This window comes from Sebastes umbrosus, chromosome 5, assembly GCF_015220745.1.
Source record: "Sebastes umbrosus isolate fSebUmb1 chromosome 5, fSebUmb1.pri, whole genome shotgun sequence".
Taxonomy (NCBI): Eukaryota; Metazoa; Chordata; class Actinopteri; order Perciformes; family Sebastidae; genus Sebastes; species Sebastes umbrosus.
In genome coordinates this window covers 4,853,582-4,876,349 of record NC_051273.1, presented here as the reverse complement: position 1 = coordinate 4,876,349, position 22,768 = coordinate 4,853,582, and the positions used below count along the sequence as shown (strand labels likewise).

Sequence of the window (22,768 nt, the reverse complement as noted above, 5' to 3'; positions counted from 1 at the left end):
TTCGCTGTGGTTATAATTACAATTTGAATTTGAAGCACTTGAAGGCAACAGTTGAACACGTCACGTTGACGCTTGCAGACCTGCTCAATCAAACATCAAGTATATTCTGCACTGTAGGTCTTATAGAAATGTTATTTTGGTTGCTATGATTACAGTGACAAAGACAGTAATGCATTTTTTTCTTATTAATTTAATTTTAATTCTCGCGAAGTTCCACATTCACAAGTGTAAATTTACCCCCCAAAAAGTCTAATTTCTTTGTATTTATGAATGAAATGGAATTATATCTGTCAACAATTTCTTCCTCACAAAACAAAAAAGCAATGAAAACAATGAATGTATGCAATATCTTTAAGGTTTTTAAGTGAAATTATTGTCATACTCTCGCGTGGTCTTTTTTTAAATTGTATTTATTTTATGTTGGTTTTGTTTCATTTCTGTTGTCCTTTTATGTTTGGCACAGCACTTTGTTTATGTTTTCGCTATGCTTCTTCTGTATGTAAATGGTATACTGTCATTTTGAAAAAAAAAAAATCTAACATCAAGTAATCATCCAACAGAGGATAGATTCAATTTATTTAAAAAGTTCATTAGTTTACATAATCTTAAGCAAATTTACATATGATTCAATTTACATTTCAAGCAGCTACTTGTGCTTCTGTCTCATTTGACCAGTAACACAGACTGTTTCCATATAAACACTGTTGTCTGAAGGTTGTCCTTAAACATTATATGACAGAAATCAAATTTTTACTTGAGTTATCTCAGTAGCCGAGCCGTAAAAGATTGAAAATAGGTGTATGTAGTGGAGTTAAGGCAATATTTTAACAATCTCTACACATTATCTCTCTTACAATTACGACATAGCTTTAATTTCTAAACACAGGAGGCAATAGGTGCGGAATACAAAGTTGATTCACCCCAAGGAGCTGCTTCCATTTAACCATGTCATTAGGACATAATTGTCATGCAGGATTTGAATACTCCTTTCTGCAAAACCTCTACACTGTACTAAAATGACATGAAAATACTTTTATCTGCAAATAACAACACATATATATATATTCAAAATACGTTTCACATGTATGTGATTGTGTAGCTCTAGCAGCTAGAAATAATCATCAAATCTTGCCTCCAACTGTCTGATGACAGAGGCTTTCAGTCCCATCTGATGAAGCACTAGGACAATTGGCTACAAGTCTACTTAGATTATTCACTTATCATCCAGTCAAAGGTACAGGTGATTTCTTATGTTCTTCAGACATTGTAGTCAGTAGTCTGCTTCACATCCTTTCACTCAGCATTTTCCACCAGTACAGATCTTTCATCCAGTCATCATAGCACCTGATCTATTCCTCACTGTGAGGTGAAGACTATGCACTGTCTGTCTCATCGCTGTCTCCGGCGTTCATCTGGATCAAACCAATCAGAGACGAGATGGTGCCCATCAGCCCCACCAGCCAGTTTGGGAACCGTCCCGCCCACAGGAAACCTGGTGGCATCCAGTGAATGGCATTACTGAGGTCAGCCATGCTGCTGAGGATGGAGAGAACCTCTCCTCGCATCTCTCTGTGGAGCTGAGAGCGACTGCAGAAGAAAAACAGGCTCATCAGGACATTTCTATTACTGAACAATGTCTCACAGTGTGAGATTCCCTCTCTACATAAACTGCAAAGAGAGTGAATACATGACAGAAAACTGTAGATACAACACCTGTTGCCACCTTCATCCCTCTCATATGTCTCCAGCTTCTTCTTCAGGAGCAGCAGAACTCGGAGCGATCTGACGAGCAAAAGATTCACATGACACTTCAACTCAGACTGACAGGGTTTTGGGCCATTTGCTCGTAATTCAGCAAGATTTGATTGAGTTTAGAGACATAAAGATATTTGCCAGCCTTATCCTTATATTCAGTTTAGTAATTACACATGTGATGTCAGACCTGAGTATTCCCAGCAGCAGCGAGCTGCCCCACAGCACCGTGCTCAACAGCCACCATTTATCAGACTTCACTTTGATGAGCTCAGCGTCAGCAGCCCAGGCGATGTGTTCACAGGGGTAGTAGAGCTGGTCGGCCACGTTGGTCAGCACCGATATCAGGCGCACACCCGCGTCCTCCTCCTGTGATAGAGATGATGCCATATGCAATAATGCTGCATTTTACAGGGTAAACTTGTATTCATGCATCACATCAGCCATTTTCGTGTGATGATGTGCTTATAAACATGATATTTACAATAGACTCCACAACCAGCACTGCTCCCAGTAGACCACTTACACTTACACACCAAAAACTGACAATAACTGCACTATACTGTATAATAAAGGTTGCTGACCCCTCATCTAGTGGAACAGAAGCTAATCCATCCCTCCCCAACTGAATTATGAAGAATGAGAAGGCTTGAGATGAGAAAGAGGATGGAGCAGAGTGTTATTGTTGTTGTTGTTGTTGTTGTGTGGCTCACCCCGCCTCCAAACCCATAGCTTTGGGAGTACGTCAACATGGACAGATCATCAAACAACCTCAGCACCGTCCGGCATTGGCTGAGCTGAGCAGAAAACAGCAGCAGACGTTTCCCGAGCCGCTGGTATGAAAGGTCGGTTTCTGCTTTCCGGGAAAGAACTCCTCCGACCAGCTGCGAGCCATAACAGACCGTCCGTATCTAAGAAGACAAACAGAGGAGGAAAACACTGCTTAGTACTCAAAGTACTTTTAGGAGAAAGGAGTGTTTATCAAAAAGGAAACGTTACTTTCAGGGATGTAGGGAAAGCTCATCTTTTTTATATTTTGTGGCACAATTTCTACTTATTTTTAGGTTTTGAAAAGTTGAAAAGATTTGAAAAGTACCACTGTCTAATAAGCCACCCTTTATGAATGGTTTATATGTTGTGATTAATGGCTTTAGTAATGCTAATAGATAATTTCCTAATCCTTTATAGATCAGTTATAAGCTATTAAAAAGAACAGTTTGAGTTGTCAGTTTAACAACAGGAACCCTCTGGGAAACAGCTGCAGAGCATCTGGATAAAAAGCATTTATTAACAAGTAACGTCTGCATAACTGATGGATTGTAAAGTGAGAATCTTTAATTTTATTCACAAGCCAGTGACTAGCGGTGCAATTTTATTTTCATTATTGATTAATCTGCTGATCATTTTCTCAGATAACTGGTCAATAAAACATCAGAAATTATTGAAAAAAGGCCACTATATCTCCCAACACTACTCCCCAAGAGCCCCAGGTTAATGGAAAAGCTAAAACAAGAAGATGTTTGGCATGTTTGCTCGAAAAATTACCTACATGATTAACTGATTATCAAAGTAAATGCTGATTAATAACCTCCCGAATGAGTAGTGATTAATTTGTTTAACAGAATTAATGCAACATTTCAACATTTCTGAAGTAATTTATTTATTTTATAATTCTACTCCATCACATTTTGGAAGCCAATATCGTACTTCATTTATTTGACAGTTGTAGTTAATAGTTAGTTAACAAAATGTAAATCAACTAATAGACCAAATTATATAGCCTATTGTATTGAATCAGTATATATTAATTATAGTTGGAAAGAGAGATAACTGGTTGCTCGGTGTGTTCAATCGTAAAGCAAAACGTGTCTGGTGCTCTTGGAAAACTAGGGGAAAAAATCAGGATAAACAGGAAGGCAATCCAGTAGTGGCTAAATCATTTAAAAAGCCAACATGTTTCGACCACTGTAGGTCTTCGTCAGGGCTTACAAACAAACAGACAAGGTGGATGTGGCCTCACCTATATGGTATCAACAACCAATGGGAGGCAATCACATGATCATCATAATATTACAACATGTAAACAAAATATCAAGGAGATAACACTGAAAACATGTAATTCATGTCCTTCGTAAATGAACCAACTCCTACTTTGCAACAGAGGCTGTAAAGCAAACATGGGAGCCTATACAGAAAATAAAAAATAAAAATATATATAATATTTTTAATAATTATTATTGCTCACAGAAAACATGTAAAATCTATATCCTCATTAAGGCCAGGATACTTTAAGGAATCCAGTCGATGGATCCAAAAAGTCTCCCTCTGGTAAAGTTTTAGTAACCTTACCAGCGGTTTGATATGTGCCTCGATTGCCTTCCTGTTTATTCTATATATTTGTTATAGTTTAAGATACCTAGCAGTATTAGCCCAACCTTTACCAGCTGCAGCATTGAATGAATGAAAGACTTTATTTCGAACATAAAATAAAGTAATAGTAATAGTGTCCGAAAAGGAGTAGGTAGAAGTAAAACTTATATTTCCCTACCCCTTTCTCACTTCTCCTCTAATAACTCATATATGATAGAATGATAATATAATATAATATATAAACTATCCCAGATTTATTTACATCCCAAATTAAATATATGAACAGCATCCCAAGTTTATTTACAACCCACAAATCCATCCGGAGTTAAAAAATAGATAGCTATAAACCAACCCTTAACACAAACCCTTATCACAACTCTTCCTCAACCATATACCTCCCAAAAATAACAGCTTCTTAAAGTGATTTATATTTGTGCTCCACTTAAAGTGATGAACACATTATTATGTTTGAATGCAAGACTTTTACTTATGAAGGAGTAATATAACGTTTTTAAAGTGAGCTTTGGCTTTGATTGGCAGATGTTTGAAGTACAAGTGGGATTCGAACCCCTGATCGCAGCAGGTTGCAGGTGTTTAAGCGCACATTCGACCAGGTGAGCTATAACAGAGCAACCCAATATAATCACTAATTAAGATAGTAGTACTTTGTACACCACTGCCAATCCCTTTATTGATTACTAGCAGCTTATTAGCTTGTTTTACTGTCAAATTGGTGCAGCCTGTACTCTCAGGTGGAATATAAAACCAAACTAATATAAAACTAATGTACTATCCCACATTAGGGAGGATAACAGTCAGGTGTCTCTGTGCACTGGAGATCATTTTAAATATAAAACTATATTTATAGTAATGTTACTTACAACTTTATCTCTTCCTCTGTATGACTCCAGCAGTCGGACCAGAGACTCCACAGAAGGCTGCATGTCTGTCTGTCTGCTCAAACACTCTCAATCAATAAACATTGATTAATGAAGCTGCTGCACAACATCTCCCCTATATTACCTGTTATCTGCCATCAGCTAGCTGGACTTTGAAACAGGAAGTACCCCAGATAGACTCAAGTAAACGATCACTGATTCAATCCAACTTCTTCTTCTTCTTCTTCTTGTGTTTTTTCCCCTCCCTCATGTGATGGTGTACTGCTGCCCTCCTCAGTCTGGGCAGCATCATTTCTGCTTCAACAATATTGGCTGCATACAGATAGTGCAGCTACCTTTAAGTTTTACTTTACAAATCAATATTAAAGCTGCAGTAGGCAGTATATTTTTTGCATCATTGGGAAAAAAATTCCATAATAACCTTTCAGCATATTGTAATTCAAGTGCTCTAAGAGAAAACTAGACTTCTGCACCTCCTCATGGCTCTGTTTTCAGGCTTTAAATAAATCTAGCCCGTGACAGGAGACTTTGACCAATCACAGGTTATTTCAGAGAGAGAGCGTTCCTATTGGCTGTGCTCCAGTCATGTGACCAGAACTTGGCGTTCCTTCACCAGATATCACAATGGCGGCGGCGTCGCAAACTTTCTCATTTTACAGCTAAACCGTGCACTACAAGATGATTCTGAGAACATCTGAGGAGGGAAATAGGCATTAACATAACATAATATTGATTCATATTTGATCAGCGCTGCCTCCGTTTGGTCGGAGTTCGCGAGTGATTGACAGCTGGCTCTCATAGACAGCAGATAGACAGCAGATCTCAGATCAGCTCTTACTGCTTGTTTTCCTCCGGTCTGTGAAACCTTGCGGATGCCGTTAGGAACACCGGAGGACACAGAGGCACGTGATTTATTTCAGGTTACCTGTTTCATGTTCTACTGTCACGATATAGCATTTTATAAAAATAACTTTTTTTAATCATATTTGCTCCAATCTCGCCTACTGAAGCTTTAAGTAAAAAAAAAAATCTGATTAGGTGTTGATGTGCAGTGGAGAAAGAAGAATTCAGACCTTTTACTTAGCATCTATTATCTCCATATCTACTATGCTAATAGTAGATATAGTAGATATCCCACAGGGGGAAATTCTCTTCCACAGTACTGCACTTGTCAGACACCAACACACACAACAGCACACAATAACAAAGTAACAGGAACAGCAACAGCAATACAACAGCGACAACACCAACAGAAAATGACGGACAGCAGTACACACTCAGGCCTATATTCAGCGATGCCTGTTGTTTAAGGCGGCTATGACTGCTGGTATCAAGCTTTTCCCAAAGCGAGCCCTATTGCACCTCAGTGTTCTGTACCAGTGCCCGGAGCGGGACATTATGGTGAGGTGGTGATTGAGTGGGTGTGTGATGTCCTGTGCTATTGAGATTCCAATGCGTGAAATGGCTTTGTTGTTTAGCCCTGTGAGGTTCGGTGTGGGGAGACCAATTATTCTGGCAGCAGTGTTGGTTATGCGTGTGAGTTTTGCCCAGTTAGTGACAGATGACATGTTAAAAAAGCAGGTGGAACAGTACAGTAGGATTGGCTGGATAATAGTCTGGTACAGCAGTAGGAGGAGATGGGGCACAACATAAAGTCCTTTAAGTATTCAGATGAGTGACAGTCTTTGGCGGCTCCTTTTTTGAATGTCATTGGTGTGTTGGTCAAACCTGAATTTATTGTCCAGAGTCTCTCCGAGGTATTTGTAGCTGTCAACTACTTCAACTGTTTGGGCGTTGATGGTAATGGGGTGCTGAGGTGAGGTGGGATCGATTTGTATTTCCTTGGTTTTACTGACGTTGAGGTGAAGATGGTTGTCCTCACACCACTGAGTGAACTGAGCAAGTGTGTTGTGATAATCCAGGGCAGAGTTGGTGTCTGTGAGTAGGGCAAGAATGGCTGCGTCGTCTGAGTATTTGAGGAAGGTGGTGTTGGGTGACGGACTGGTGCAATCATTGGTGTAAAGCGTATACAGGAAGGGGCTCAACACACACCCCTGCGGTGCCCCGGTGTAAGTGGTGAGTGCAGGTGATGTGGCTGTGCCCACCCGCACATTTCGCAGTCTGTCACTGAGGAAGTTGTGTATGAGGTGGATCAGATAGAGTTCATATTCCTACTCCACTTTACTAAACTCAACACTTACAGGGGCTAAGCATTTTTATTTTTTATTAAAAAAGAGAGAAAACTGAGAGAAAAGTGAATTAAAAAAGGGACACGATCACCAGTAAAAAAGTAATAAAAGTAATTTCCTTTATTTTAAATTATCTCAGAGGTCAAGCAATACACAAAGCTACAGTAATAGTGTATTCATTTTCTATACAAGCAGTTTGACAAACAACGCAATGTTGATAAGTTTGTTACTCAGCACAGGGCATGTGTGTGTGTGTCTAGACCTGACCGTACCTTTTCGTCCTTCAGTTTTATAGTTTGTATACAGTTTTAGTTTTTTAGTTTGTGAGCCAGACACCTCAGTTGTAACAGGAAGCCTGGCTGTGTTTGAATCCTGTTTAATTAAAAGCAACTGGTGGAGTCAAGTAAAGCAAACATGTGTATCCAGATGGATAATTATATATCTTATAAAGCTTAAGTTTTCAGTTTTAAATTAATGTATAGTTTGTTTCTTTTGTCTGTCTGTATCTCTCTTACTGTGCGTTTGACATGTTTCAATAACCAGTGTGTGGAGAGTCGTTGTCGTAGACGTCTGAAATAAAAAAGAAAAAGACAAGATGTTCTTAAAAAACAGATTTTAAAAGTCAGACAAACACATGGGTTTCTAAAAGTGAATATTTCTGATTACATTTGAAATTACAGTAGCACAGTTTGCATGGCATTTATTACAGAACGTGAAGATCCAAAGATAACTCACCGCCTGGATAGTCAACATCGTCGTAAATATCTCCTTCCCTGTAAAGGAAGACTGACGTTAAACTGACTGCAGAAAAGTTATTTTTTTATTGATATTTCTTGACCTAAAACCTTTTAACATGAAGTCAAAATGTTGTTTACAACTTTGTTTACTATAAACATGGATGAGAACAAAATGCATTATACTTAAGATGAACTTGAAAGATGTGAGATTTGTAAAAATAGAATATGTATTTGTACAACTTTTACTAATTTAATCAAAACTAAAGCTAAAAAATAAACTTCTAACTAAAACTACAACAACAAAAATCACTATTAAAAAATTCAAGCCAAAGAGGAGCTGTCATCATGCCAAACATTGTATTTACAGAAATGTAATTAGGTCATTAGGTTAGTGAGAAATGTCATTATTTATTTATAGTATAAAGAGACTAAATTAAGGTAATGCTAATGGTGGCAGGGCTACATATTAAACTGATTCACTTACATTGGAAGAAGAAGAGATCTGGACACATAACCATCTGTGAGAGGTGAAAGAAACAGACTGGATGTAAAATAGTCACATTGAATTAAAATACAGCTGTTACTGAATTGTTATCCCCTGACTTTTCCTCTAGCACACCCAGCAGGTTAAAGTTTCCACTTATTCAGTGAAATATCTCATTATCTACTACGTGGATTGGCACAAAATGCCATTCATTGTCCCCAAATGGTGCACTCTGTTGACTTTGGTAATGCCCTGATTTTTCATCTAGTGCCACCATGAGGTTGACTGTATACTCACACGGACGAGTAGCGCGCCTGCACAAGCGGGAGACGAAAGTGTTTTAATTAGTAAGGTATTAGCGTAAAATCATGTGTTTGGGAAGTAGTGAGCATGGAACTGGATAAATAAGACTTGGATTATATTGCACGAGTTGTGTGAGAGTTTGTAAACGGATGTTTTGATATAGTTTTGCTGTTGTTAAACGCATTTACTTCAATTCATCAAGACTTTTTCTCTGTTTGATTCTTCGTTCACCATGGAGGTTCGCGAGAAAAACTAAGTTTTCTTCATGGATTCAAGGTTACACGCAGTATACAAATTATTATTTTGGGGGTGAAGTACTCTTTAACATCAGCATGTTAGTCATGCCATTGTGAGCATGTGCTCAAAGCACAGTTGTGCCTTAGTACAGCCTCAAAGAGCCGCTGGCATGGCTGTAGTCTTATTAATCACATATCCATGACAGTAAAAATCAACTCTTACCCTTTTTCTAAAATCACCTTTACAAACTGCTTGTGTATCATCCGCTGCATCTTAAAATAACATGCAAACAAAGAGGGATGTGAAGTGTTTACATACATTTTCCAAACCGGTTGCAACACAGAGCTTTCTTGTTGTTGGTGAGCTGGATGATGTCCACGACTTCTCCCTGAATCACGTGCAGATCTTTGCCTCCTGACTTCTTTATGATGCTATTAGGATCCACCATCATGGAGTGCAGCACCCTGACAGGCCCTTCATACTGGGAAACAACAGTTACAGAGACCATTTTTAGCATTTTCTAAATTCCAGTAATTGTCTTAATGGAAGCACTGTAACATGTTAGTGTTAAATGCATCATATGGAAATGATGCTTCTCATCATTGTGGTGTATGTGGAGTTCCTCACGGATCCAACCTGGACCCTGTTCTTTTCTTTCTATACATGTTTCCCTTTGGACACATAATTCAGGAACAAATAATAAACAATATGACTATTTCCTTTCACTGCTATGCTGATGAAACTATGCTTTATCTACCACTAAAACCAAATAATCTGGTGTGACAGTGTGAAAACTATTTACCTTAAATCTTTTTCTTAGCTCCTTCTCCACTTTAGGATCTATGCTGGAAAAAGATTGAGATGATTTAACAGTTAATCAAGAATAAATGCATTTATCAACAACACATTTCCTTTGATTTTCTCCTGCAGATTAATAAAATAAATTAGAGGTAGAATAATTCTGTTTTTTTCTGTGTTTGAACATTCACCTCATGTGTTCTCATCAGATATACATAAATAAAGATTTACATTACACGGAGCTGCACTGAGCAGTCAGTATCTCACGCTCTAATTTCCTGTTCCCTTTCCGTGGATTAGATGTGAATAGATACCTGATTTCAGGCGGAGGTGGGGGGAAATCCTCCGTTAGTGGTTGAACGTCATCATAGTCATCTGAGGACAAAACAAAAAGTACAGTAAAACTAAATCTAAAAAATGATCTGGTCTTCTTGTAAATAAATACTAACCATTAACATTATCTGTTGAAACAATCAGACAATAACAGTTGCATTTTAAAATTTGTATCCTTAACACTTGTGTGAGAGAAAAGAATAAAATAAAGAAAGCTAAGCAATGCAAATGCTAAAGGGATCAAGTTGGTCACCTTTCTCATTCTTTAAGTTGTCAAATATACAAGTTTATTTTATTTATTCATGAATCTCCCTCTGGTCCTGTTTCTGTAATATTTTGAGTTCTTTGTCCCCTGTTTGGGCTTTATAATCTGTTTCTTTACTAATTGTTGTTAACATCTTCCGGTGTTATAATACTGGCTAAATTTAATCAAATTTTTTAGGGGTTGAACCAACACCACCTAGTATCACATAAGTTAGTGGTTATCACTTCCTTCCTTATTCCTTATTGCAGATATGTATCTATGTGCAATATGTTTTTTTTCTATAGCGTAGGATGTGCACGATGTTATATATATACTTATGGTAAATGGTAAATGGACTTGCATTTAAATAGCGCTTTTCTAGTCTTGCGACCACTCAAAGCACATGTATATTCATCTGCATCCATTATAGAGACTTTGTGTGACTTAATATGTGTGCTTTTTGTAGTATGTCATATTATTGTTAAATCTTACTGACCAGTCCTTTAGTGTTTTGTTTGATTACCTTTATTCACTGCTGTATTACTGATTGTATGTCTACATCTCTTCAGTTCAAATAATTATGCAAATTCGACCACAAAAAAGTTATAAAATGTATTGAGCATTAGAAAACTGTATAGAGTGTTATTGTATACAATTTTCAATTACAGTTGAAACTGTTAATTCTGAATAATATTTTAATAAAAGCAGACTTTTACAGATTTTTCACCAATGGTAAGAGGTGTGCTCGTGAATCTTAATGTGAATCCCTGTTAATGTTTTTAACAAAAGAAAAATAAATAATTAAACCAAACAAGCTTATCTTTATCTTACATAAATATCTACTGTGTTGTTTCTGTTGAGCAATGATGAAGTTAAATAAAAACTGTGAGATTTTACCTGGTATTAATTCTAATCAGGCAATGATGTTTGTGAGTTGTGTGTTGTCACTTACCGTCAACGTCGTCTTGAAGCATGCTGCAGATTAGAGGAAACATAACATGTTAGTTGGAACAGACGTGGGTGAAACTGAGAAAGTAATGCAACCAAACAATTAGGTGGATCATCAACACGCTCTCATCCCAGCTCGTCACTTACCGCCGCTTTGTCACGCCCTTTGGCCTCACTTTATTTTTGGCATCAAAACCACTATAGTTACCTTGGCGTCACTTTAGGTTTAGGTAACAAAACCACTATAGTTAGGTTTAGTTAAAACTACTATGTTTGTACAGTGTACAGTTTGTACTTTAAACTACGTCACCACATACCCAGCGCTCTTTCTTGTAGTGTTTAGTGTTGCTGCAGATGGGCTTACATTATAATTAATGGAACGCCCGGTGCGTGTCATACCGGCGCTAAGGGGTGCCTTGTTCGGTGTTACCGAACGCCGCCGGATGTGACAAAGCCTCGGCATTTGACGCGCTGGGAATGATAATGGGCTGGGATAAAACCTTTGGGAAAGGTTGGCTGAAGAATGTTGAGACACTTTTCTCACAATATAATGAGAAAAAGCTAAATACAGCAGGATTAACATGATCTACTGTACCTGTCGCTGCTATTGGACTCAACCCTTAACATCATTGGGGGGTCTGGAGGTGGTGGAGGCAACGGTGATGCGTCTATTTTTCTGGACTGGAGCGCTTTGCGTTTCACTGCTTCATAGTCAACATCCACACATGTGTTACTAATGTATCCATCTGTAAGGTAACACAACATCAAGATGATATACTTCAGCTTTATTATGACAATTCACCGTGTAAGTCAACACAGACCCATGTATTTATATCTCGTACATATTTTTTTCCGAAATAAGGTCCCATGGGGTCAACCGGATGGGTTGAATTACTATAAAGGTTAATCAAACACTAGAGGAAGCATGAAATAAGACAGAGACTGAGAGGTTGAAGGCCGGGATTTTTTGGTTTCACAGAGTTGAGTATCATCTGCATAACATGATACATCATATTTTTTATAAAGTTAGACCCGTGGCAGGACCACATTACTTTGAAGAAGCAAAACCCAGACAAAATGTCTTCAAACTGAAAATCTAAACTCAAATTAGTCCACATAAGTACAAAAGCACATACACACCAAAGCGAAATAATTGCATGAGGTACTCCAACACCAAAGCATACTCAAAAAAAACAAAAACAGTTTCTTTATGCCAATATTTCCACCAAAGCCAAGTGAAACCAATGCAATATTTCATTTTTTTTTTTTTTATTTCAAGTATTTCCACCCAAGCTTTAAATATGCAAATTGAAAATGCGTATCGAAAACAGGTGGGTGGAAACGTATAGTACAGTATGATGATTATCCTATGCCTACTGCAAACACTTATACTGCTGCTTTTATATTTTTATAATTTATACAACAACAACAACAACAACAACAACAACAACATTTTAGATAGAAAACTTTGAGTTGCCTAACCTTCATATCAACAAAGGTCTCTGCAGTGTCTGTTAGGTTGATGTAGGGAGGAGAATTTGCCAAGCCTAACTCAGAGGTTTAACTTTATGGCACTAAAGAGTGGTTCATACTGGAAGGTTTTCTATACATGCACGATAGAAATTTAAAACGAAACTCACAGTTTCCGCTGAGAGAGCGAGCCAACCATTTGCCTCCTGGGTTATTCTTCACTCGTAGGATCTCCACGCTATCTCCTTGCCGCACGCTGAGATCCAGTTTTCCTCCTCCTTGCCAGTCATGCCGGACTCTGGCCGTATGAAGAACCTCCACTTCCCCTTGCAACTACAGACGGACAGAAAAAAAGCTGTGAAAGTTGACAAATAACAGAAATGGATGTGGATGGAGTAGGTGAATGTGAATAACCTCAATGCTTTAGGATGTAAGCTAAGTTACAAATTTCAAAGAAAGAACTCTGGTTCAAACTAGTAATAAAAATATATATTTCAATGTCATCCATGTCAACTAAATATAAAATTCTATCTGATCTGCTGAAGATGGATTTTAGAGGGTTTGATTGTTGGTACCTGAAAATTCTTCCTCAACTCATTTTCTTTTTTCTGACGCTCCATCTGATCTTTCTTCTCCTGCGCCTGTTGCCTCTTTGCTTCTTTTTTGTCTGGCTTCTCAGCATTTACCCGATTTAGCTCCAACTGATCCCTGTGAAGGAAAAATTCAAATGAGAAATGACTTGTCACTTTTTTACCTGGTTCTTCACATCACAGCATACTCCTACTACATTAATAATGAGCCTCTATAAGAATCTACAGCCATGCCTGTGGCTCGCTGTACCTGATTCGACTGTTATCAGGCCATTAAATAGGCGTTATCAGGCACTATCAGCACCATAGATGTGGGTCATTAAAAGCCTACTATGCCTACTACGTTGTAAAAGTGAAAGCAAAACTTAAAAGAAGCACGTTCTAATATGTTGTAAAACTAAATGAAACGTTATGTTTTGAACAAAAAAAAAGGCTTCTTTAGGTTGAGGCAACAAAACTACAACTTCTTTAGGTTAAGGCAAAAAAGCAAAAAAAGCACTTAAGTTTAGTTAAGTTTAGGGAAAAACATGTGTTTTGGTTTAAAATAACTGCGAACACAAAGACAACAACACATTGTTGGTGTCACACAGGATGCAAACTCCGGTCTCCTGAGTGAAAACCCTGTGTTTTATGTGGAGTTTCACGCTGTCTATACTACAGCGCCTGACTTGTGTTCTTTTATACCTTCTTTCGGTGCTCTACCACGTGAATAGATGATAAAACCTTCTAGTGGGTGTAGTAGGCCCCTACTGACCCACATCTATGGGGCTTATAGTGACTGATAACGCCTATTTAATAACCTGACAACAGTCTAATCGGCTGCTCTGTGAGCATGTACATAGCTCTGCTTTGAGCGAAATGCTAACGTCAGATTTACATTGCCATCTCTAAAGATTTTCATATTTTGTTGACAGTAGTCTCATTACTTTGACTCTCTGGAAAAAGGTGGTTGTGGTTAAGCAAAAAAAAAATCAAACAACTACGACACAACGTGATTGTGAGCACTGAATTCATTCATTTAGCCCTACGTGTAAGCACTTCACAGTAAACTGTTTTACCACCTGCAGTATCCCGCAAACTTCACTTTTTCAGTTTGTTCCAATCTGCCCACATTACAACACCCACCCCCTGCTTTAACAGGAAATATGTTGAATCAAAGAAAAACCTACGATAACACTTCATTTTACAGGTTCGAAAATTACATGGTAATAAGGTGATGATTAGCAAGTAACCTATTTGAAATTTCTTTGGAATTACTGCCAAATTACCCCAATATTTACCTCAAAATTGATCGAAAATGACTTTATTATAAACATGATTTAATATTTATATGCTAAAATAGCATATAATCGTTAACAAGCGGCTGTGTGCTGCTCTTCATCGGAGGTGGAAACCAAAACTAATAGAAGAAACTTCTGATCAGGCACAAATCTCACCATTGTGTGACTTATTGTCTATACAAATGTAACCTGGTAGCTAATGTAATGATTCAGGGAGTTTTTAAAGAAATTCGAATGAAGTTATTTGCCAATTATTATCTATTTATCAGCAGACATGAAAATAAAGCATATCAATTAACTTTGGATTCTTTTTCTGGAAATTTATTAAATAAATTATCAGCTATTGGGAAATAGTGGAATATAATTAATAAATAATGTTTATAATAAAGTCATTTTTTATTAATTTTGAAGTAAATATTGGGGTAATTTGGGAGTAAATCCAAAGAAATTTCCAATAGGTTACTTGCTAATTATCATCTAATTATCATAAAATTTGCGGACCTGTAAAATGAAGTGTTACCAAAACTTATAACCATAAAGGAATCATATTGCACACTTGTGGCACATTTATTGTTGCATCCCAGACCCTTTATATTCACCCAACTACACTACATCAAAATGCTGTGTCTTTGTGACTTTAAATCTAAAGGAGCAGAGATTGTTGTAAATTAGGATAATTTGAAGTTGTGTCAAAAGCAAAACACCCTAATTGCAAAAGGCTTATTTTGCAATAGTGGTTGCAGCAGTGGTGGTGGTTGTTGCACTATAGCTGTTTCAGTATAGGTGCAAAAATAACAGCAGTAACAGAAATAATAGAATCGCACTTCATGTTTATGCAGCTGCAGCCACTTTCATGCTTTTAGCCAGTAGAGCGCTTCATAACCAATACAGACACAACGGTTTAATGGTAAAGGCAGAAAGTTTATACTTACTCATCAATAAACTCATACACGTCATCATCGTCCTGCAAGACAAAAGGCTTTATTTGCACTTTTAAAGAACCAAGAAAAACATTCATACTGTCTACAGGACTTATTCAATTGAAGGGGAATGCCACCCATTGCTTAAGTGTTTAATTGTTTTAATAGTCTTTAATTGATCTCACCAATATAAAGGAATTTCCAGCAATATAAACAACTGGAATTTAAACTTCATTCTAATTTTAGTTCCTAGATTTAGGGAAGAAAGCAACTTGTTCTCACAAGAAGAGCCACCTGGTTTTTCTTAAAAATGGGAGGCATTTACAGTAAGTTAAAAATTCAGTTTCAGTTTTCTGTACTTACCTCGTCTACACAATGTGAATTGTCGCTCCAGGACTCTGTGAAGTAACACAATATAAAGACATGAAAGGCACGTCTTCTATTTGAAAAACATCTTTATAATAATACAAGGAAATTATAAGTCAAAACTCTTAAAATGATTGTTTCAAAATGTGTCAGAGGAACAAAAGCTTCAAGAACAAAAGGAGCGATGCACCAAAAAACAAGCTGTAATTGTTACCGTTCTTCTCAAAGCTTGCAATGTCATCGTAAGTGTCCTGGTCATCCTCAATATCCCTGCAATTAATAAACAATATTCAGTTATGTATCTTGGACCACTTGACACCTGCACGCAGAAAAAGTTTAGAAAAATATGCCCAGCTATTTCTCTTTGTATACTATTTCTTTTATACTTTAAATTAGAGTCTCTGATATGATTTATTCTCTAGTTATTATTATTCTCTAAGGGTATTACATTCATGTTGATTTTCCCACAATTTCACACAATTTCTGTCTGCCACCTTTAAATCACGACAACTGTGATGGTAATAAGAATCAGATTTTATTGTGGCTTATTGTGTATTCAAAGATGTGAAATAAATGACATGAATTTAAAACATGTTTCTGTATATACATCCCAGCAGGTATACTTTCATAACACCAGCATCATGTGAACTAGTTGAATACTCACATGGAGGCCATTTGGTGCGGCAGAATGGGTTTGTTGGATCGTTCTGGCGGTTTTGGAGGACTGACAACTGTAGGTGAAGACATCTTTCTGCCGGCTGAGCCCGAGGAACCTGCGAGGAGGAAAACCGGAGAGAATGACGATATTTGTATAAATTCACGGTTAAATGAGACGGATAACCAGCAATGAAAAGTTGCTCGTACACACTTAAATCACATTCAAGTTAAATTTAATGTACTTAACTTTCCATCAAAAGTTTAAAGTCAGAGATTTAAAAGATATTTAATAAGATAAAAAAAACGTTTTAAAAATAAAATAAAATAAAAAATAAAAAATAAATAATAATACAAATTATAATAATAATAATAATAATAATAATAAGTAAATATATATAAAAGTACCATGTACAATATTTTTTTCATAGCAGACATTTTGACAGAGTGAAGGTGTTACTGAAAACATTAACGATGGTTTTGTTTTGTTGCCAGTAAACTATGACAGTGTGACAGTGTGAACAGCACCAGGACCCTGAAACTGAAGCATTAATAAAGTAGTAACACATGTGCTATTCCTACTGTGATATTTAAAAATGTGTTCAGTGATAGATGCCTATGAAAAATACAAAATGATAGCATAGTCTTTGAGCTATATTGACAATCTTCCAAATCCATGTCATGATTTTGCTAATTATTTTTTAAAGAGAATGAACACAGTGTCTGCGTTTTTATCTGAAAAGGTGTAGGGCTACAACTAATGATTATGTTCATTGTTGATTAATCTGTTGATTATTTTCTCGATTAATCGATTAGTTGTTTGGTCTATAAAATGTCAGAAAATTGTGAAAAATGTCGATCAGTGTTTCCAAAAGCCCAAGATGACGTCCTCAAATGTCTTGTTTTTTCCACAACTCAAAGATATTCAGTTTACTGTCATAGAGGAGTAGAGAAACCAGGAAATATTCACATTTAAGAAGCTGGAATCAGAGAATTTAGACTTTTTGTCTTATAAAATTACTCAAACCAATTAAGATTCCGATTAATTTAATAATTTATAACTAATCGATTAATTGTTGCAGCTCTAGAAATGAGGAATATCCAGATTGTCTCTCATTTATTAGTTGAGTCCTAGATAATCTGTGTGCGAGAGACACTCACCGTCAATCTTTCTTGGACCAGGAAGGGCAGGTCCATGTGAACCTCCTCGGTTGAACCTGAGAAAGGGCTCCAGGTTGACATTGGGAGGCCGTTTGGGTTTCAAAGGCTGGCGTCCTTCAGGGGGCAGTGGCTTCCTCAGCGGGGTCACGTCCTCTGTGATCCTCTGTCGGGGTGGCTGTCGGGGCGGCTGTCGCGGCGGTAGAGGGGTGAAGGTGGGAGCTGGTGCCGGAGCCTGAACTGGAGCGGGACCTGGGGCTGGTTTGGTGCCTGGAGGCCTCTGGTGCATCAGCATCATGTTCTGTAGCATCTCCCCCTTCAGCTTGACCTTGCCGGGGTCTGCCGGCTGGAGGGATGCTCTGACGCCAGGATTGGGAGGCAGTCGAGGAAAGGAAGCAGGCCTGGAGGGGATGGAGGCTGCCATCAGTTCTGCCCTGGGGAACCTCACCAGGCCTGGGCTCGCTATCGGTGGAGGGGGAACCGCAGGAGACAGTCTGTGATGAGCCAAATCGTTCTCTGTCACCGGCAGGATGGGCCTCCCAAACCCAGGTCGTGGAGATTTTGGGGAGCCGCTGTCTCGGCTGCTGGTGTCCGAGGTGCTGGTCTTGCTGTTGAACCTGGCCCTCAGAGCCTTGACATCAACGCTCTCCCCCTGACGACAACACAGGAGCACAAACTCAACTGCAGACGCTCTTTTTTCTGAAGCAGGAAGTTAGCAGCGCACAGCAAGGCATGCCCCCCACGCTCACAAACACTCAGCGCTTGTCAAACCTTTACGCTATCTTTACAAAGTGAGAACGCACCGCGAAACAACACAGTTTCCTGGATGCTTTGATCTGCAAAGAGCTGTGAAGTCTCCTCCAAGTCTGTGCAGCAGACACAACGTTTATTGAACAGAAAGATGTTGAAGGCTGCAGTAAGTCATTATGAATCCTCTCAGAGATCACCAATGATACATTCAAATCTTATTCCTGTTAAAACAGGTGGTTGAAACGTCTGTTTTATCAAGAATTCTCATGGAGACACTGTAGAGATGAGCCAATTTAGCTGCTGATTAATCTATTGCTTATCAATACCACTGCTCTCTTTGTCAAAATTTGAAATGTTGACCTCGCTGCTATTGGACAATTTCAATTGTAACATGAGGTCAGAGCTTTCTGTGGCACTAAGAGCTGCAGCTGACTGAATAATGTAACTGAAACACATTTTATAGAGACACTGACAGAGAAACTGAATCGGCCACATCACAGCCAATAACCATCATATCAGATTAGTGCATCTAACAACAAAGGCTCCATAACAGGCAGCAGTATGATGTTCCACTACTTGAAGCAATAAGGTTCAATTAGGGGTCCCTGACTTTAATGACTCAGACGAGGCTTTTCTGAGATTTCATGACAGATTTTTTAAAGGGAAGTTACGTCTCTCGAGGTTTTTCTTTGTATGAAGAGGTTGCGTCTTTTGTATTTTGGTCATTTAGAGCCACAATGACAATAACATGCAAAAAGCAAAGCTCATAAAAACAGTCACATGACTTGCAGGTGAGCATCTTTATAGGAGGGAGTTCGGTATCCTGCCATCTAATTATAACTGCAATGATTTTATGGTTTCATTTTTATGTTTTGTATTTATTTTTGTTTACTCCCTGAAATTCAAGTTATATTTTATGATGATGTATTTTCTGTGCACCTGTGAAGCACCTGATGACTCTGGTTGTGAAAAATAAACTTTACTAACTTGCTTACAAACTTTTACTTAACTTTGCATCATGAACTCATCTGCTTTCAGCTGGTGATCATAAACTGATGTCTGTCTCTTTATGGTCATTTCCTGTCTGCTTCCACACACTGAACTGCACCACGCTGGTGTGAGAGGAGATTTTACACTCAGCGACCGCTTTATTAGGTACACCTGCACAACTTAATGCAATCCCAATACAGCAGATCAGCCGTGAATTCTACAAAGATAATTATGTTCAGTTTTGATTGACATCAACAGAGCGGTATTAATCTAACTACATCTTTATAATTGAGGTTGTAGTTTGCAGTGGTGTTGAACTGGACTGCATAATATTGAGAGGTGTTTCTAATGTTCATGTTTTACACACATATTTACAAACTCATCACTAACTATGACCTCTGTAATAGTTGAATTAACGCCTCTCTGATAGTGTCAACAACAACTGAACATTATAATCTTTCTAAATGTAGAATGCATTAAACTGTATCGGTGCATCTAAAAAGTGGCCAGGCAGTGTACATTCACACATTCACTGTTTTGTGTGGATGAAACAGAAAGGGGATTTCTCTGCAGTTGTTTCGAAATGAGTCCCAGTCATCTTGTAAGAACTGAAATTCTCATTTTAGGTGCCTCTGTGACGTTATTTGGGGCTTGAATGTTGACATTCTCACGAACACAAATGAACCAAGACAAATAACTGAATTTGAATAAAGCGTTCAGAACAGTATAGACAGAGCATCAGTCATCTGCAGGCAGAAATAATACCACTGGTTGAGTTTAACTTCAATAGCGGAGTCAGAAATATGTTTCAATAGAGCAACTGTTAGCTGACTCCTAAATATGATCAACAAGGAGGTCAAAATTATGTAAATGAAAGGAAATTCTGTTGTAAATGAATACGTCTCATTCTCTGTTATGTTGACAAAATAAAATGACAAGGAAGGAATTACACCATCTGATGTCTGAACACTTTAAGTTGTAACAAAGTCAAACAGAGGGTGCAAAGAGGAGCAGGAAGTGCTCACAACCACACATCTCTGTACCTCAGCATCCTGCACTGGTTACCATAGAAACGTCACTCCTGCACCTATAAGCTGCAAGCTCTGCTTGCTAATACGAGGAAACAGACGAAGACTTTTCTCTCTACACCACAAAACACACCAATGACACACTGACGGGGTTCCACTTTCAGTCAGCGAGCGCCTGCAGAAGTGTGTGCATGTGTGGGTGTGTGTGTGCATCTATACATGTGTGTGTCCTTTTGGCACTGTGTCACATTATCGCAGATGTTTTTAAAACGGTGTCGCCACAGATTGTAGGTGTGCAGCTGTGCTGCAGAGAAAACCTGATAAAACTGAGAACAAAAACTTTTACAACTAAGTGACAAAATGAAAACAAAGTCAAGTCAAATATAACATGACTTAATTAATTACAGTCATAACTCATATTGCACTTGTTCTTTAGAATATTTTCTGATGTGTGAAAGCTAAATATTGATGAACTCTATTGATGTCTTCTAATGATCTCTTTTAAGACAACAACAAAAGTCAGTAAAACTGTTTTACTGTTTACATTTGTATTATTATCGGCTCGTCAGTCATCTGTAAAGCATTTTGAATTGCACTAACCTGTACAAAAGGTGTTATACAGATAAAGTTTGATTGAATATATTCTAATAATACTAGTCTTTTATACGTACTAGGTAGCAGCTAGTCTCTGCTACAGAAAACAGACATTTGATGTAGTTGATTCATTTACTTAATGATCTTATGTCTTCCTTGATATGGAGAAAAAAGTACAGGATCCTTTACAATTCAAAGACTAAATATCAACCATCATTAACCTTGTTCTGTATAAAAATAGTCTTAAAATTGGGTGTAGTTTAAGAGAAAGATAGGAAGATAGAAAAGTAGAAGTGGCCCTGAGCACATGTGAATCATTAACCACTGATAGCTGTGTGTAATAAACCTTTCTTTCATTAGCAGCAGCATGAACATTTCTTTTTTTTTCTGAATCCAACTTCCCCTTCTACTGTGAAAATGATGTAATTAAAGTCAAGAACAACCGTAGCCGGTCGGTCAGATCATGCATTAGCAGGCTTGTAAAACAGGTTAAGAGTTTTAAAGATGATTCAATGAGTATTTAGTTACATAATAAAAGGAAACTGTGGTTTTACCCCTAGTGAAATGATCAAATCTGTGGATAGTCTTTCTACAACAGTCAGGTTATTCATAGACGACGTGATGGTGAGGAGGAAATGGCCAGAATTAAGTGTGAAAGCTGCTGTGGAGTAGTTGTTAATCATTACACTGATGAATACATAAAAAATAACAACAAAACTCTTAAAATAACATAGTAAATTACATTTTCTTACCATATTTGCCTTTAGTGATTGTTCAGTGATGGATAAAGTGCTCCATGTCCAGCAGTGATTCAGTATCCCGCCTGATGCTACTGAGCTGTACAGACCTGTGTCACTAAACTTACTGCAAATGAGGAAATGCTCAGTAACTCAGTGTTGGCAACAGCAGCACCACAACATGAGATTAACAGTAGAGACACATTAACATGCTGTCAGCCAGTTTGTTTCATTTCTTCTTAAAAGGTCACGTTTTTCGTTACGTAAATGAAAATGTACAGTTATGTGTAAGATCACTGTGACGCAAGTGAAGCAACGCTATCTGTTTCCTTTTTCTTTACTGGCAACGTGTGTTTAGACATGTCTCTCTTCTATTCCAAAAAAGATAAGAAACAAAACAGAATTACACAATTTTAACGGATCTCATAGGCTACGGACATCAGACAGAGGCTGGCGGTACCACGGTTTTACACTCTGCGGCTCACATTACCGCAGTTTCACAAGTGTTTCGGAGAACTACGGTGGCCTTCAGGTAACGTAAAAACGTGAAAGGCTCTCTCTAGAGCCAATGTTTGGTTTGTCAGTTCTGGGCTACTGTAGAAACATGGTGGACTCCGTGAAGAGGACCTGCTACCTTTGTAGTTATTAAGGACTCATTCTAAGCTAACAAAAACACAATGATTCTTAATTTAAGGTGATTATACACTAATGAAAACATAGTTATGAATATTATATTACATTTCTGCTAATAGATCCCCGAAATGTTACACACTGTTCCTTAAATTTGATACAGAAAAAGCAAAGTTACATGTAGAAACCAAATAAAGAAAAGTAATTTCACGTATCAGATAAAACATATAGAAGCAGTTGAAATGAAACACGACTTCCAGTTTAAATAGGCATAAATGTTATAATGTAACTCCGACTGACATGTTTG

The 22,768-nt window shown here is 37.8% G+C and overlaps 2 protein-coding genes across 3 annotated transcripts; both read right to left on the bottom strand.

The window, feature by feature from the left end:
• Window positions 1–541: 541 nt before the first annotated feature.
• On the bottom strand, window positions 542–5,207 carry pex11g (peroxisomal biogenesis factor 11 gamma). The gene is made up of 5 exons (XM_037769996.1): window positions 5,004–5,207; window positions 2,466–2,663; window positions 1,943–2,121; window positions 1,714–1,782; window positions 542–1,587 (listed from the first exon to the last, which is right to left on the bottom strand). The coding sequence occupies exons 1-5, from the start codon at window positions 5,064–5,066 to the stop codon at window positions 1,374–1,376; spliced, it is 723 nt and encodes a 240-aa protein (XP_037625924.1). The 5' UTR covers window positions 5,067–5,207; the 3' UTR covers window positions 542–1,373.
• A 2,100-nt stretch (window positions 5,208–7,307) lies between these two features.
• On the bottom strand, window positions 7,308–22,043 carry si:ch73-40i7.2 (FYN-binding protein 1). Of its 2 annotated transcripts, XM_037770995.1 has the most exons (16): window positions 21,847–22,042; window positions 17,736–18,384; window positions 16,585–16,693; window positions 16,135–16,190; window positions 15,918–15,952; window positions 15,567–15,598; window positions 13,340–13,472; window positions 12,935–13,097; window positions 11,890–12,040; window positions 11,299–11,321; window positions 10,084–10,144; window positions 9,774–9,816; window positions 9,290–9,452; window positions 8,432–8,465; window positions 7,946–7,983; window positions 7,308–7,780 (listed from the first exon to the last, which is right to left on the bottom strand). In XM_037770995.1, the coding sequence occupies exons 1-16, from the start codon at window positions 21,847–21,849 to the stop codon at window positions 7,743–7,745; spliced, it is 1,731 nt and encodes a 576-aa protein (XP_037626923.1). In that variant the 5' UTR covers window positions 21,850–22,042; the 3' UTR covers window positions 7,308–7,742. The 2 variants fall into 2 exon arrangements, with proteins under 2 accessions (XP_037626923.1, XP_037626925.1); XM_037770997.1 differs by lacking the exons at window positions 7,308–7,780; window positions 7,946–7,983; window positions 8,432–8,465 and having other exon boundaries at window positions 9,342–9,452; window positions 9,774–9,811; window positions 21,847–22,043.
• Between the last annotated feature and the right edge of the window lie 725 nt (window positions 22,044–22,768).

Excerpts from the sequence above, each read along its gene's own strand:
- pex11g (XM_037769996.1), bottom strand. The coding sequence starts at position 5,066 with ATGCAGCCTTCTGTGGAGTCTCTGGTCCGACTGCTGGAGTCATACAGA. Across the intron at positions 2,664-5,003 it reads ACAGAGGAAGAGATAAAGTT|ATACGGACGGTCTGTTATGG; the intron begins GTAAGTAACATT and ends TTGTCTTCTTAG. Across the intron at positions 1,588-1,713 it reads AGGGATGAAGGTGGCAACAG|TCGCTCTCAGCTCCACAGAG; the intron begins GTGTTGTATCTA and ends TTTCTTCTGCAG.
- si:ch73-40i7.2 (XM_037770995.1), bottom strand. Across the intron at positions 15,599-15,917 it reads ATTCACATTGTGTAGACGAG|GACGATGATGACGTGTATGA; the intron begins GTAAGTACAGAA and ends TTTGTCTTGCAG. Across the intron at positions 9,453-9,773 it reads AGCTAAGAAAAAGATTTAAG|TATGAAGGGCCTGTCAGGGT; the intron begins GTAAATAGTTTT and ends GTTGTTTCCCAG.